This window comes from Indicator indicator, chromosome 21, assembly GCF_027791375.1.
Source record: "Indicator indicator isolate 239-I01 chromosome 21, UM_Iind_1.1, whole genome shotgun sequence".
Classification (NCBI taxonomy): domain Eukaryota; kingdom Metazoa; phylum Chordata; class Aves; order Piciformes; family Indicatoridae; genus Indicator; species Indicator indicator.
Window position 1 is genome coordinate 6,722,672 of NC_072030.1, and position 13,775 is coordinate 6,736,446.

The 13,775-nt window shown below is 39.7% G+C and overlaps 1 protein-coding gene across 1 annotated transcript in view; it reads left to right on the forward strand.

Moving 5' to 3' along the window:
• Nucleotides 1-12,503, forward strand: part of ELP4 (elongator acetyltransferase complex subunit 4) — a 120,722-nt gene extending 108,219 nt beyond the window's left edge. Inside the window, exon 10 of the mRNA XM_054390574.1 lies at nt 12,372-12,503. Within this exon, the coding sequence (XP_054246549.1) occupies nt 12,372-12,503 (132 nt within the window). The remainder of the gene's footprint in view (nt 1-12,371) is intronic.
• Nucleotides 12,504-13,775: the final 1,272 nt, after the last annotated feature.

Consider the following 13,775-nt stretch of genomic DNA (forward strand, 5'->3'; position numbering starts at 1 on the left):
ATGTGCACAAGCACAATAAACTGTTAAGAACAGATATTCCTATAAAGGATTGACTTACAGTTTGGCTTACATTTCATCCAATATTATTATTGGTGTGCAGATATCTTAAATTGATTGTTTTATGATGTTGAATGAACTCATTGTAGTCTGGCATTGAGATTGGTTGTAGACTGCAGAAGTGAGAGAGAAGGATGAAAAAAATATTTTTATAATTATAGCAAACCAAACCGTTTCATATTCTTTCACTGCATATTTTGAAGTGAAAACCTCTTTGTTTTCTATGTCTCTTGTCAAAAATATGAAGCTTTAATATGTCAGTGCTGTCTATTCAAACGGAAAGAACCGTTTAGATATTTTTTTTCCCTTTAGAGCCTCATCTTTTTCCAGTGCTGTAGCTGTTCCCCCTGGCAAGTTCCAGCTACATTCAAAATATTCAAATAAGAATGTCTGATAAGGTTGCCTGGTCTCTTAGGTTTTTACTTATTTATAGGAAGAAATGTTTAAATAGTATTTAGGAGAAATAATTATACAGGGAGTACAAAATACATTTCTTATTGGTATTTCTTCCCTCCCTCCAGCCTGTTTTCATGCTATGGGTCAGGACTTAACAGCTCTCAAGAGTGTTTGGCTGAATAGCAGCAGGCTTCTAAATCTCAAATCAAGTGCTCTTCAAAGCACCTTACTTCTCTTGAGATAAAAACTTGAGGCAGGTTTTTCTATCTGGCCTATTCATCGAGTATCGTTTACTGAATTGTTGACACTTCTACACACTAAAGGGATTTTAAAGATCTTATTGCTCTAAAGAGACTTCACTTGTAGTAGGGAATAAAGAGGAGAAATGAAAAAATACTGACACATGAAAAGTACAAAACTAAATAACTGCTAGAAACAGCTGAAAGCAAATAACTATAATTTCACATATAGTTTCTGTTCAAAATACATTTTGGATGTAGGGATCTGCTTAAATGTTCAGCCCTTCCCCCAACTTCCAGATAAATAGCAATGTTTATTTTAATCTCAATTAGTCATGAAAGTCTTGCATTTAATGTGATGCCAGTTTGTGTTATTTGTATTTAATATGTTTGTTTCAGTTTACACTGAGTCCTACAGTCTTTTATAGAGTCATTTAAAACTGAATTAGCATGGCCTGTCTTTTAACCTTTACTCAGCAACTTCTTATTCTGTGCTTAAACTACCTTTAAAAGCATTGGTTTGCCAAAGGGTAGTCAACGTGACCACTTGATCACCAATATGATTTTTATATCTCTTTGTACAAGCAATATCAATCACTGAGTAGAAATATGTCACGGTATGTTTTCATACCTAAAATACCTGATCCAATATTACAGATATTAAATTACACTTCAGTGACTTCTGAAGTCTAAGATTATTTGGTAGGAATACTACAAAAGGCTTTGTTAGCTGGAGTTTTAAGCCATAGCCCTCATGAGTCATGGAGGATTAGTACTGAAAATAAGAGGTATTAAAATATGCTTTATGCAATGTCGGTATCCTTACCTGGGAGTTACAGGAACTGGACATACTTCCATATCAGTGCCAGTTTTTAGAGTGAGAAGACAATGATAGCAGAATTTTTTTTTCTTCTCTTCTGGCCTGGGTTTTGCCTTAGTGTGTAGTGCCTTAGATCATCTGAGTGTGTAGTGGTAGTGCCTTAGAGCATCTGAGAGTGGCATTTGCCGTTGCAGAACTGAAGTTTCTAGCTTGTGAAAAGCTGCAAACAGAAACAGGTCGTCTGGTTAGCAGCCTTGGTTTGTAAATGTGCAGGATTTTGTAAACCAGCAATATATTTATTTATCTAAAAGATACTTGCTTTTAAAACAGAGATGAGTAATAATAGTTTGCACTTTACATAGCAGTTTCTCATTTCACTACCACTGTTTTAAAGTGATTGAATAATTTGTGTTTCTCTGCACATAATAATCCTGCAATGCAGACTCAGAAAATACCTGTAGCAAAGAACTTGTCCATGCATGAAAAGCAAAAATTTAAAAAAAAAAAAAAAAAAGAGAGAGAGTGAGAGAAATCAAGGGGGGGAAAAAAAAGATTATGAAAAAGCTCCAGAAAATTAGTCTGCTTCAAAAAGGTATTAAATTGTTCCTATCCCTGAAGCTTTACAAATGTGCTAATTGTGGTGTTCTGGTCATGTAATATGTTTCTGAGGAAGTTAAGGCTCTTCCCTGTTGCCAAAGCCCTGGTGCTGTCGGGGGGAGGGACTGGCAGCCGTATAACACAGGCAATGAATCTTCCCTTTGGGCAGCGCGTGCTCCAGGTCTGAACGCCCAGAAATGCTTCACAGATGTGCTGGGCTGCCTAGCAATGGAAATTTTCTAATTCTGGCTGACCTAAAAAAGTAAAAAGACTACAGAGCATAGGGCTGCTCCCAGGATAAAGCAACAATACCCCCTTAGCTAGCATTTACATTTTGTCTCCTTACACACTCCTTCTTCATAACCAGCAACTTGCCAGACCTGTGACGCTGGTCTCTTGGAAGAGAAGCATTCAGGGACATACTGGATGGGTGGTTTGCATTGTGTAGTCAAATGTAAAACAATACAGCTCAGCTGTCTCAGGGCCTTCTAGACCAATGCTGCATGCCCCGGAGAGATTCTGTAGGTAGACACGTTGGCCATTATCAGTAGCACATAGGCAGTCATAAGTAATGTGTGCATTTGCATGTGTAGTTACATACTGTGTTTGTGTTTGTATACACCATGTCTGCAATGGATCTGTAGGAGGAAATCAGCACTGTCAGTGTATACAAACTATAGAAAAATCACCAGAGCAGCCCACTGATGGGCTAGTCCAGAGTGTCAGAGCAGCTTCCGTTGTCTTCTGTTCTTAGAATCGTAGAATCATTTAGGTTGGAAATGGCCCCTGGAATCATCAAGTCCAACCGTTGAACTTCTTAGAAAAGTACTTCATTAAACTCTGAATTTGATAAGATCTATAGAGACAAGATACTTGAAATCAATGGAAGCTTGTAGGTGAGGAGTGATTTAGTAATAGCTGGCAGAACTGTTCAATTCAGAAGTCTGCATTTCTGTTGTCCTTCATTTTTGAGTTGGCAAATGCGGCACTGAAACACTCTTCTAATGGAGACTTGCCAGTGTGAGTTACCTGTCTTGGAGCACAAGTTTTCTGTGAAGTGTTGGGATCTATCTGAAGAATTTTATCAAGAGGAAGAATAAATTTTACTAGTTGTTATGTGTTGCTGCACACCCTCAGATAAAATGGTGTGTTTTAAATGGGTGTATGGAGTTTTTTGAAATGTGACAAATATTTAAATTGAGACAGAAGCCTAGAGTGAACTTTAACAAACAGTTTTGGATGCAAACTCAAATATTTGGTTCATTTTCCAGCCTAGCTGAAATTGTAGAGGGTGACAGTAGCATTGTAATATGTTAAATCTCCTAGAACAGATGCTTCTGTCTCTGCTGTTTCTCTCTCCTCCTCACTTTCATATGTTTTGTTTGTATACACAGCGACTTGAACACTTCTCAAGCTTCCCAGTAGAGAGACCCAAGTTGTTGTAGAGCAGTGTGGGCATTGCCAGCAACTCTGGAATGTTTCCAATGAGCCATCTGTGGTTTGATATGAAATCTGTACTTTGTGGCATGTTGTGGCCATTCAGAGAAAGAGGAAATACAGTGGAGGCACCGACTCCGTATAGTTGTAGGACTAAATTCCTCTCCTTGACCTTTTACACTCCAAATGAAGAATTTTTTAAGCTACTCATCCAAGTTTCCTGAGTAGTCAAGAAAGATGGGCAAGCACTTGGGAAGCTGACTTCTCTCATCCTAAGTATATAGTATAGGTTAGACTGAACGGCTGACTTGTAGATAGATGCAATTAGGTTGAATGAATCCATCAGGAAAGACATTGTGGCATTAACGTTAGCATCCATCCGGACTATCCCAAGAGCTCTAGAATTACACAGACTTCCATCATGGGTCCCACACTCCTCTCATGTAAGCTGAGGGAGGAGAAATTCAGCAAATGGGGCAGAGCTAAAGGAGAAATGTTTCTCTGCTTGCTTTGGACATAGATAATACCATCAGACATTGAATTTGGAGCAGTGTTTCCCTTAAGCCTTTCGACAATGTATTCCAGTCTCAGCTATAACACGCTTAGATAATATATCTCCTCATGCCCTCCATGTTTACCTTTCTTCACTGATCTTCTCTTCAACCCTTTGTCATGTAATTTCTTCCCCTATGCCTGTTCTCTTTCACTCACCTTTCTATGCAGTACTTTTCCAGTTAGAAGGAAAAAAAAAAAATCTTTGGCATTAATACAGTGTTTATATATCCTAACATTTTTCCTTCTGCCTGGATATTTCCTCTTTCATCCCATCCTTTTTACTCAGTGTAGTCAGACTGCAAACTCTTCAGGACAGAGACAGTCTTTCAATATGTGCTTGACAAGAGTTGAATCAGTTAAGTATTACAGTAGTAGGCTATGTAAGTATTTACTACTGGTTGTAAGATTGCCATGTATTTCTCTGAATTTTCAGTCAGACAAGCAGCTGAACAGCCATAGTCTTTGAACAGCTGATAACCAGAACTGATTAATCCAGACCCCTTTATAACATGGGAAGCTCCTTCATTATGCAGAGACTCCAGTTGCAATGCAAAGCAGGTCTGTTAACTGGTACACCCGACTTAGAGGACTCCATGGTGCAAACACTTGGTATTCTCAGATATCAGAGAAGGTAAATCCTCATGATATTTTTGTCTTCCCCTTGTGTCCCTTCACATGTCGTGAATTGTCTTTAATGCATCTTGGAGTTTTTCTTTGAGATGAAAGCACTTGTTCAGACAATTGTCTGCACTTTCCTGTCACTGAAAAGTAGTGACTAATGCTGCATATAATAAAACCCAACTGTCTCTACTCACTTGTTATTGGAACTTCTTCACCCATCAGAAATCTCTTAGGGATTCATTTTGCACAAACAGGTGCAGAATTAGAATCATAGAATCATAGAATGGTCCAGGCCACAAAGGACCTCCAAAGGTCATCTACTCTGACCTTCCCAGTCAGCAGGGACATGCTCAACTAGATCAGGTTGTCCAGGCCTCATTGAGCCTCACCTTGAATATCTCCAGGGAAGGGTCCTCAACCACCTTGCTGGGCAACCTGTTCCAGGCTGGTTGGAGTGACTTTTCTAGCCGTAACTGTGGGAGCTTGTTGTTTCTGTAGTGGTAAGGGGCTTACTGTTTTCTCACACTTTTAGGTTTTGGGACATTAAGAATTTTATATCTTTTCATATCAATATTGTCAGATTTATATGTGAGTTGTTACATCAGTATAAATGGTATGTCACTCTGGTAGAGTACCTATCATACAAATCATGTGGATTTCATCATAATGCACATATTTAGTATCTCTCAATTGGCAAATTTGGTAGGAGAAGAGGACAAAACTTAGAGTAACCTTCATGTGAAATGTTTGTAATCATTTGACCTATTAGAAATGCAAAATGAGATCTGTGGGGACATCAAGTAAACCTGTTCATTCAGGGATCTCTCACCACATAGATGTCACAATAGCCCTGAAGCTGTGCCTTGGGGCACCACAGAGCATCAGTGCCACATGCTGCCACTGCGCTGAAGGTATACCCTATGTCCTTGGTGGGCTCAGCCACCACTAATAAATCCTTCCCAAATAAGGAGAGCAGAACAGGGCCAGGGAAGGTAACCAAGGCCAGCCATCAGTCCTGGTGACTGCCAGGCAGATCCATAGTTATGAAGCAAATTCACTGTCAAGCTGAGAAGTCAGGATAGCAGCTCAGAATCATACCTGGGTCAGCAGGCTCCATGGCTGGGCACTGGAACAGCAGTAGCACAGGACTCACACAGAGTGCAGCTGCCCAGCAAAGCCAGGAGCACCTGGCAGGGCTTTACCATCTCCTTTTTGCAGGGCTTTGCTGTCTCCTTTTTGCAGGGCTCTTGCTGACCCAGCAGCCCAGTTTAGGGGTGCACAGATGCACTGTCTCACAGCTGGCCATGAGCACCAGCCGCTTACGCAGTCATCTTCGCTGCAGAGACAGACACAGCTCAGTGGCTGCAGACTCATTTGGCACTTTTCCACTGGCTCCCTCTTTTCTTAATATATTAGTTGCTTGTTTTCTTTTCCTATGGCCTCCATGTCCTTTTCCCCAGCCTGCTTTTGAGATCCTATTCATTATCAAGAAATCTATTTCCAGTCAGGTAATGGTGACAATCACTTGACAGTTTGGTAATTTTCAAGCAAGTGAGAGGAACACTTCTTCTCTCTAACAGGAGGTTTGATAAAAGCTGCATTACTAACGTTTTGCCAGTTTCTTCTTAAAACCCACCTTTTTTGTGATACCTACAAAAATTCTGAATCTTTTCCTGGGTACTATAATAATAGAAATACCTACTGGTAATTATAAATGAGGTAATAGCAGAAAGACATGAAAGGGAAGACAACCCAAGGGTTGCATTATGGGCATCATAAAGAGAAGAGCAAACAGGAACACGAACTCAACCTCGGTACCACAGACTGTTCCTGTTCTCTCTTGTGTGGGCTTTATGGAATGGTGAGAGTTCTGCTTCAAAGAGAAATAAGTAGGATATAAAGCTCCCCAACTAGGAGTTTGTATCTTTCATTTTCCCAGCATTCCTAAAATTCTTCTCTCCACCCCACCCCCTCTCCCCCTAAACCAAATCCCTTCGGCTTTGGTGACTTCAGTCTTCATGGAGTTGTAGCAAATGGAACTGGAAGGGATGTAGAGAGGTCACTAACCCATCTCCCTGCCCCAAGGCAGGACTGCAGCCATAGCAGACTAATAAGCAATTTTTTTTTTTTTTTTGCTCAAAGATCCAAATAAATGGAATTCTAAAGATTTTTTATTATTATTTATTTAAAGTTCAATTGTGAGAAGTTTGCAGCTGTTAAACTTTCGTATAAGTGTTAGAAGAGTAACAAGGTTAACTTCGGTGGGATAATTTTAATATATATTAAATTAAGAACAAACTAGCACTTCTTTTTTATGAGATTCAATGATCTTGTATCACTCACATTGTTATGTATGTGTGTATGTGTTTCCTTCAGTATTACACCTATAATAGCTCCCAAAAATATAATAAATTCTGACTTAGATTTTTACCAATATAGGTACATCTGCTTACCAGCATCAGGAGAGGTTGTTAGGTAAACTGCTGGTCATCCTTCTTAATACTGAAGAGTAAAAAGAAGGTCTTGCATTGGAAAATCTGCTTTTTATAATAAATCTGTAAAAGTCCCTGTGATATAATAAGCTACAGTGGAAAAAGCACTTGCTAGTGTTTTTGTCTACTTTGTTGGTTTCAAAAAATAAATTACACCCCAACCAAATATGCTACCCCACTGGAAGTTCCTAGATTAGCCACGACTTGGATCTTTACATCTCAGTCTCACAAGAACACCATCGGTGCTGCATTTGGTCCTCAGTGCTGGGACAGGACTAACTGATTGCTCGGTGTCCCTTCTGGCCTCTTATCTTTGACGTCTACTTTTTTTTCCCCTCCCATTGAGAACAAATAAAGTAATTAGAAGTTTTCTTCAGGCAGAAGGAGGAGCAGAGGCAAAGTATGTAATAAGTTTTGTCTGAACTGTTTTCCTTTCATAATGCATGCCCTAAAGCTGTGTGCTTAGCTGTGTTCAGGGTAATTGTTCCTATCACCTCAAAGCCTTCTCGACCTGCCCGACGCAGTGCGGGTGGGAAGCACCAGCACTCACATCATGCCCTTGCTCTGGCTTTGCCTTGTCCGATAGTAGCCTTCTTCCACAGCCACTGATTTCTTCATCAAGTGAGTAATGTTGAGAGTCAGATTCTAAGATCCAAAGTTAAAACGTTTCTGACAGGCTGAGTGGGTGAAAATACTGTGTGGTCGTGTAATTAAACACACTATAATAATGCAGAAACACAATTAATTGCATAAAGGAAGTTTACTCCAGCATTCACCAGTTTTTACACTGCCAAACTTTATCTTTCTTTGATGCAGGCTTTAAGAAATTATCACAAGGAGGGTGATTATAGGATCCTATTTTGGCTTGCATGTTTACTTTGGCCAGGCTATGATTATTTTGCTTTCAGATACTGTTGCCCTGCCAGCTTGCTGTAGGCTACAGGAAGTTTCATGTTTACACACACGCTGGAATATTTTAGTGAAAATCTGCAATTGTTTACAGAACAAATTCAGAAAATGTATTTTATGTCTGGCATTTATACCAGAAGTAAATGCTGTCCTGTGGAAATCCCCCCACTTGGCCCAGGCACACTCAGCACTGTGTGCTCAGCTTGACCCTTTTCCAGGGATGTGTCTGCCTTTTGGACCAGGAGTGAGCTGCTGCATGTGCCTGCGGTCTCAGTAGGGGACACTGAGCAGAGGAGAGAGGCAGGGGCAGGAAGGGGGCACAGAAAAACAGCACCAGCAGCAGAGAGAAGGGTGGATCAAGATCAACAGGACAAAACAGGAGATGAGAAAGATAAGGGGCTGAGGGAAGAAAGGGTCACCTGGCACTGAACTTGGACCTAAGCATTAGGAAGGGGAACAGGGGACAGAATATGGGCAGAAGAAACCTAGGGCTGGCAGGAGCAAGAATTAAGAGCTTGGAAGCAGGAAGCAGAGACTGGCTGGGGAGAGCAAAAAGATATGGGACGTTCTTGTCATGAAGACCAGTTGCAGGATGGAAGACCTGGGCAAGGAGGACTAGGATTGCCCATGTGAGCAAAATTAGCCTAGTTCATATCAGTAAGAGAGACAGAAAGGCATGGAGGTTACAGCCTCAGAAACAGCAGAGACATCTGTCCACCAGAAAACATTTGTTCCAAACTGGGACTTTAAATGTGATTGTTCCTCTGTGGTCAGCAAATATCTGTGAAAATATCTGACCATTCTGTAACGTTGGTGTCCATAACAGATCACAGCCTACCCATGCTATCACTTGCTGCCTTAGTTCAAGTAACCTCAATGTCCCTGCTGGTGCCAAAAATAAAGGGCTGTTGTTTAACCTGTGGATGACTGTATAATGGTTTGCAACAAATTTCCAGTTTGTTGGTGGTTTAAAATGTAGAATTTTTTTTTTAATGGTGTTAAAATATTCAATAGGATTCATATTTGCAGCCCTGTTTATACTTACAAGCTGCAGACAGAAAATGTAAGGAATGATACTTTGAAGTGCCTGTTCAGCCTTTATTCATAGGTAGCTTGTGTATGTGTGTGTGCTGTGATTCATATCTTAATGCCAGGATAATATTCAGTTGTTTGCAGAGGACCCTAGTGTGGTTTACTGTTCAGAATATGCCTGATCTGAGGATGAAGATGGCATATGCAGTGAAATTTGCTTCCTGGAGTACCAGCAATTTGTTGGAACATTTGAAAAGTGGATCATAGTGAGGGCAAGGATTGCAGGAGGGATGGGCTCATAATTAAGATGGTGGAGGGTATGCTATGTGTCTATGCCACTGGGCTTCTGTGTGATTGTTACTTCAACCCAGCATTTTTATTTCTGTATTCTTACTTAGTGTTTCCTGCTTTCTGAGTGCCTGACTCAGGGTTCATGAAGAAATACTAAGCAAGTGAAGTTAGCATTTGATCATGTGAAATGGTGTTCAGTGCTAACCCTTCTGGAAAAGCAAGTCCTAGATGACTCAGTTTGTGTTTCTGAAATTAGTAGATACTGTTTGCTTGTGATTTATGTGCCTCGATTCCCTATCCCTAAAATGAAGGTAACCTTGCTGCCTTATCTCACAAGAATATTGGGAAAATAACAGTTGGTATTTGTGAAGCATTCAAGTGCTTTTACTGACATGTGCTATTGAAAAGCCATTCTGTCTTCAGAACAAGGTTTGAATAGTGTACAATAAAAACATCAGACAAGTTCAGGGTAAACAGTGACAAGAAACAAAATACTGAGTAGCCAGTCACTAAATGAGCAGTGTGCATCCCCTTCTCTGAGTAAGATGGGGGAGGAAGGGTGTATGGGTGTTTAATGAAACACTGTATCATAGCAAATACAACTGTAAAAGCCAAATTCAGTCCCACCATCTAGTCTGGGATCTTTCATTTTCAGTTGTTGTCTCTGAGTCTTTGCTCATTAATAAATATACTTCTATTTTCTCTTTATAATGTGTACTAGCAAGCAAACACTGTGTTATGTAAGAAGCTGTGTAAATATCAGGTTTTGTTTTGTTTGTTTTTAATTTTTATTTTGACACTTTCAAGTCCAGGCCATTAGTCCTTGCATAAGATGAGTTTGCTGAGTCTCAGTTCGGTTTGCCCTTCATCACCTTGCTCTGAATCCATTTGGCATACTTGGCAAAAGGGTCTGTAGTTGCAGGAGGAAGACAGTGGTACTGCATCTCCCCTGGAGGAAGCTGCCTCTCCACCCACCATGGCGAGGGCAGAGAGATGCTAAGAGCAAGTGGGAGAAGGCTGGATTAGCTCCTTTGTCTGTCCACCTCCCACACACCACATACTCTGTACCTGTGGTTTTTTTGGAAAGCAGATGAGACTGAAAGGTCTCCCAGGTGCTCTTCTGCACTTTCTGGCTTTTTCTTGTCGGTTTTCCAGTGGTTACACCCCCCACACACACAGTCCAAGCTGTACACTGGCTCTGGCAAACGGTTTTCTCCGCAGACAAACAAGATAGGCACATGTCCTAGTTAATGTTGTGTTGATGCATCATGGACCACAGTTCAGATCCACAGCTGTGTTTAACCTTAGGAATAAGGGAAGGACTGTGACAGAAGGATGCCATACCACAGCACTGATTTTAGTACAGCAAAATGCAAGAGCTGCATAGTTAGTAAATGGTGCGTACAGGGTGAGGCTGATTTGAAATGTAAATTGTGCTTCATAAGCAAAGTGCTAGGGAGAAATACACACCAATACACATATTTCTACAACACTCAGGTATGCCATCTCACCTTGAGTATGGGCTTTCCTACTTCACATGCATTGCTTTACGTGCTTCCTTCCCTTGGAGAAGACAATAACCCGGCTCACATTCTTCTCACTGAGCTGCCCACAGCCAGGAGTGGCCAGTGGTGGTGAAGCACTTTGGAGCACCTCTCATGTTATGCCTAATTGCACAATCTCAAAGCCAGCAATGAATTGAACAGTCAGCCCACTGTAAATACAGTTATTTCTTATGCTTTTTAATTTAATTATTATCCTATCCTACAACAGTTGCAAAGGTATTGCATAAAAGGCAGCTGTATTTAAGTGTTGAGAATAAAGGCAGAGAATAGGGAGAGTCCACGCAGCCTCCTAATATACTTTTGCAGCCATTACTGTTCTGTTGCCTTCAGAAGCATCTGCATTTTAAAAGAGCCACACAGTTTAGCCTTTACCTACTAAATCTTTCAAGAAATACGCTCCTTCCGTGGTACCAGTTTCATAAATTATTGCACTGTGTAGAAGATGCTCAGCTCTCTCATCTGACCGGCTTTCAGTACCTTACTGTATCCAAAAGTAAACTAGTAATTAGCCAAATAAAGCCTCGCTTTTGCATTCATTTTCACCCTACTTTACAAAAGCTAAATGGCAATGTCATGTCTTTTATATATCTCCAGTGTAAAAGATCCTCAAGAGGGAGAGTTGCAATATTTTTGTACTAGCTGAAAAATAAGGTTTCTTATGCAAGAGTTGTGTGCTTGTGGACAACTGTGTAACCTGTAGTTTCCTCATCTGTAAACTGCATGAAATGTTCCTACAACTCACAAGGGGTAGCAAGCTTTGATCAGCATATAGGATTGTGTTATAGAAATGCAACTACTACCACTACTTGGGTTTATTAGCAACTGTCAGTAGAATATGAAGAAGAAACACCTAGGAGAATAATGCTGCAACCAAGGTAAGCCTTCTCCATCTTTTGATCATCACATAGTTTTTTTTTCAGGTTCTGCCACAAAGTATGCATGTTTGAAATAAAAACAGACTTCTATTTTAATGCCACAGGAATCCATGGATTTGATGTAGGGGATGACATCCTTGTTTTTAAAGGAAAAATGCTTTAAATTAAATACCTTGAGCAAATTTGGATTTTGTTAAGAAAATTTTCACAAGGAAAAAATCTGTTCCAATTCACAGAATCCAGTCTGTTGAAAACATGCAAAACTTTCCAGGTCAGCCTAACAGAGTGTCTTGGAAGTGCTTAATATCTGTGGGTTAAACATTGATCAGTAAGGAAAAAGACTGTGTTTTGAAATACGCTGTGGAAAATAAATTCTACTGCAATTCTTCTTTTTTTTTTTTCCCCTCTCTTTTTCCCTCTCTCTCTTTCTTCTCTCTCTCCCCATCTCTCTCTCCCTCTTCCTCCTGAAAAATCTCCTGCCACAGCGACTGCATTTGCCTCCAGACTTGTCAGACACAGTGAGCCGCACAAGCAAACAGGATCTGGCAGAATCCGCCAAACTGCTGAGCTCAGGATGTGGTGCTATGGCCATGGGCAAGAAGCACCTGGACTTCTAGTGATTTCTACTTAGCAGCTTCACTCAGATTTATATGACACTCTAATTATGAGTGTTAATGACTTATACAAATATTTTTCTTAATGACTTGACCCAGCAGTCTTTAAAAATACATGTTATCATATGGTGTCTTTTTTTTTCCCCTTCTTTTTTTTTCTTCTTTCTCCTTTTTTTTAATTTTTGTTTTGTTCTGATTTCTTTGTACTAATTTTGGTTGTGTTTGCATTTTGCTTTTAGTTTGCTTCTATTATGTTGAGCCCTGCCATTGTTCTGGAAACATACAGTATTTTGTTCCTTTCCCTTAAAACATGAAAATTACTTCTACCCTTCAGTTTCTACATAATATTTATTTTTAATGTTTTTTACAATAAAAATAAAGGGATCTTTTTCCCAGTGGAATTTTTATATACTTACATTTAATATTTTGTATGACTAATAAGTTAAGTTGGATGGTTTATTGAAATAAAGGAATGAAACTAAACAATTCATTGTCATGTGTTATTCTGAAGGCAAACTGCACAGTTACGGGTTTTAAAACATTCTGTTTGTAGGTGAAATACCTTTCTTAAATTTCAGGAAGTATTTACATTAGTTTATTAAATATATATTAATTAATTTAAAAATCTTTGAGATCGTTTTCATTCTAATATGCCCCTAGGAATGGTTGGGTTTTGAATCAGAGTATATTATGGTTAGCCTTATCACTTACTACATGTATTAAAATGCACTTGAATGGAATTTACTAATGATAGAGAAAAGAATTGATTTCCTTATGTAGCTCAAAACAGTAATCCTAAACAATTGAAGTCAGCACTATGAAATTATGTCAACAGACATAATTCAAGATTGAAATTCAAACCGACAGCTACATTAATGCTAGAAAACCAGAAGAGTGCGTTTGTGCTCAGGGAAGGGTATCACAGCAAGCTGGTCTAAAGCAGGGCAGAATTTGCAAGTAATTCAGGCTTCTGTACCCTCAGATATACAATTTGTGAACTTCTAACTATTTTGCATGTATCTCTGTGTATATCTCATCACACAAAAGAAAGGCAAAGCAAAGCTGACCTGTAAATGAAAGTGGTTTGTGTTCCTTCTTCTGAGGCCGACTTCCATTTTGAAAGGTAATATCTTCTTCTCTGCAGAACCTCCAAGGCACCCAGCTGTAAGATTGCATTACAGTTTCAAATTTTAGTCTTTATAATAGTGTATTACGTGGCTGGAGTGAAACTGACTCTTCAAAGAACATGTTAATAGGATTCAATAATGGTAACTT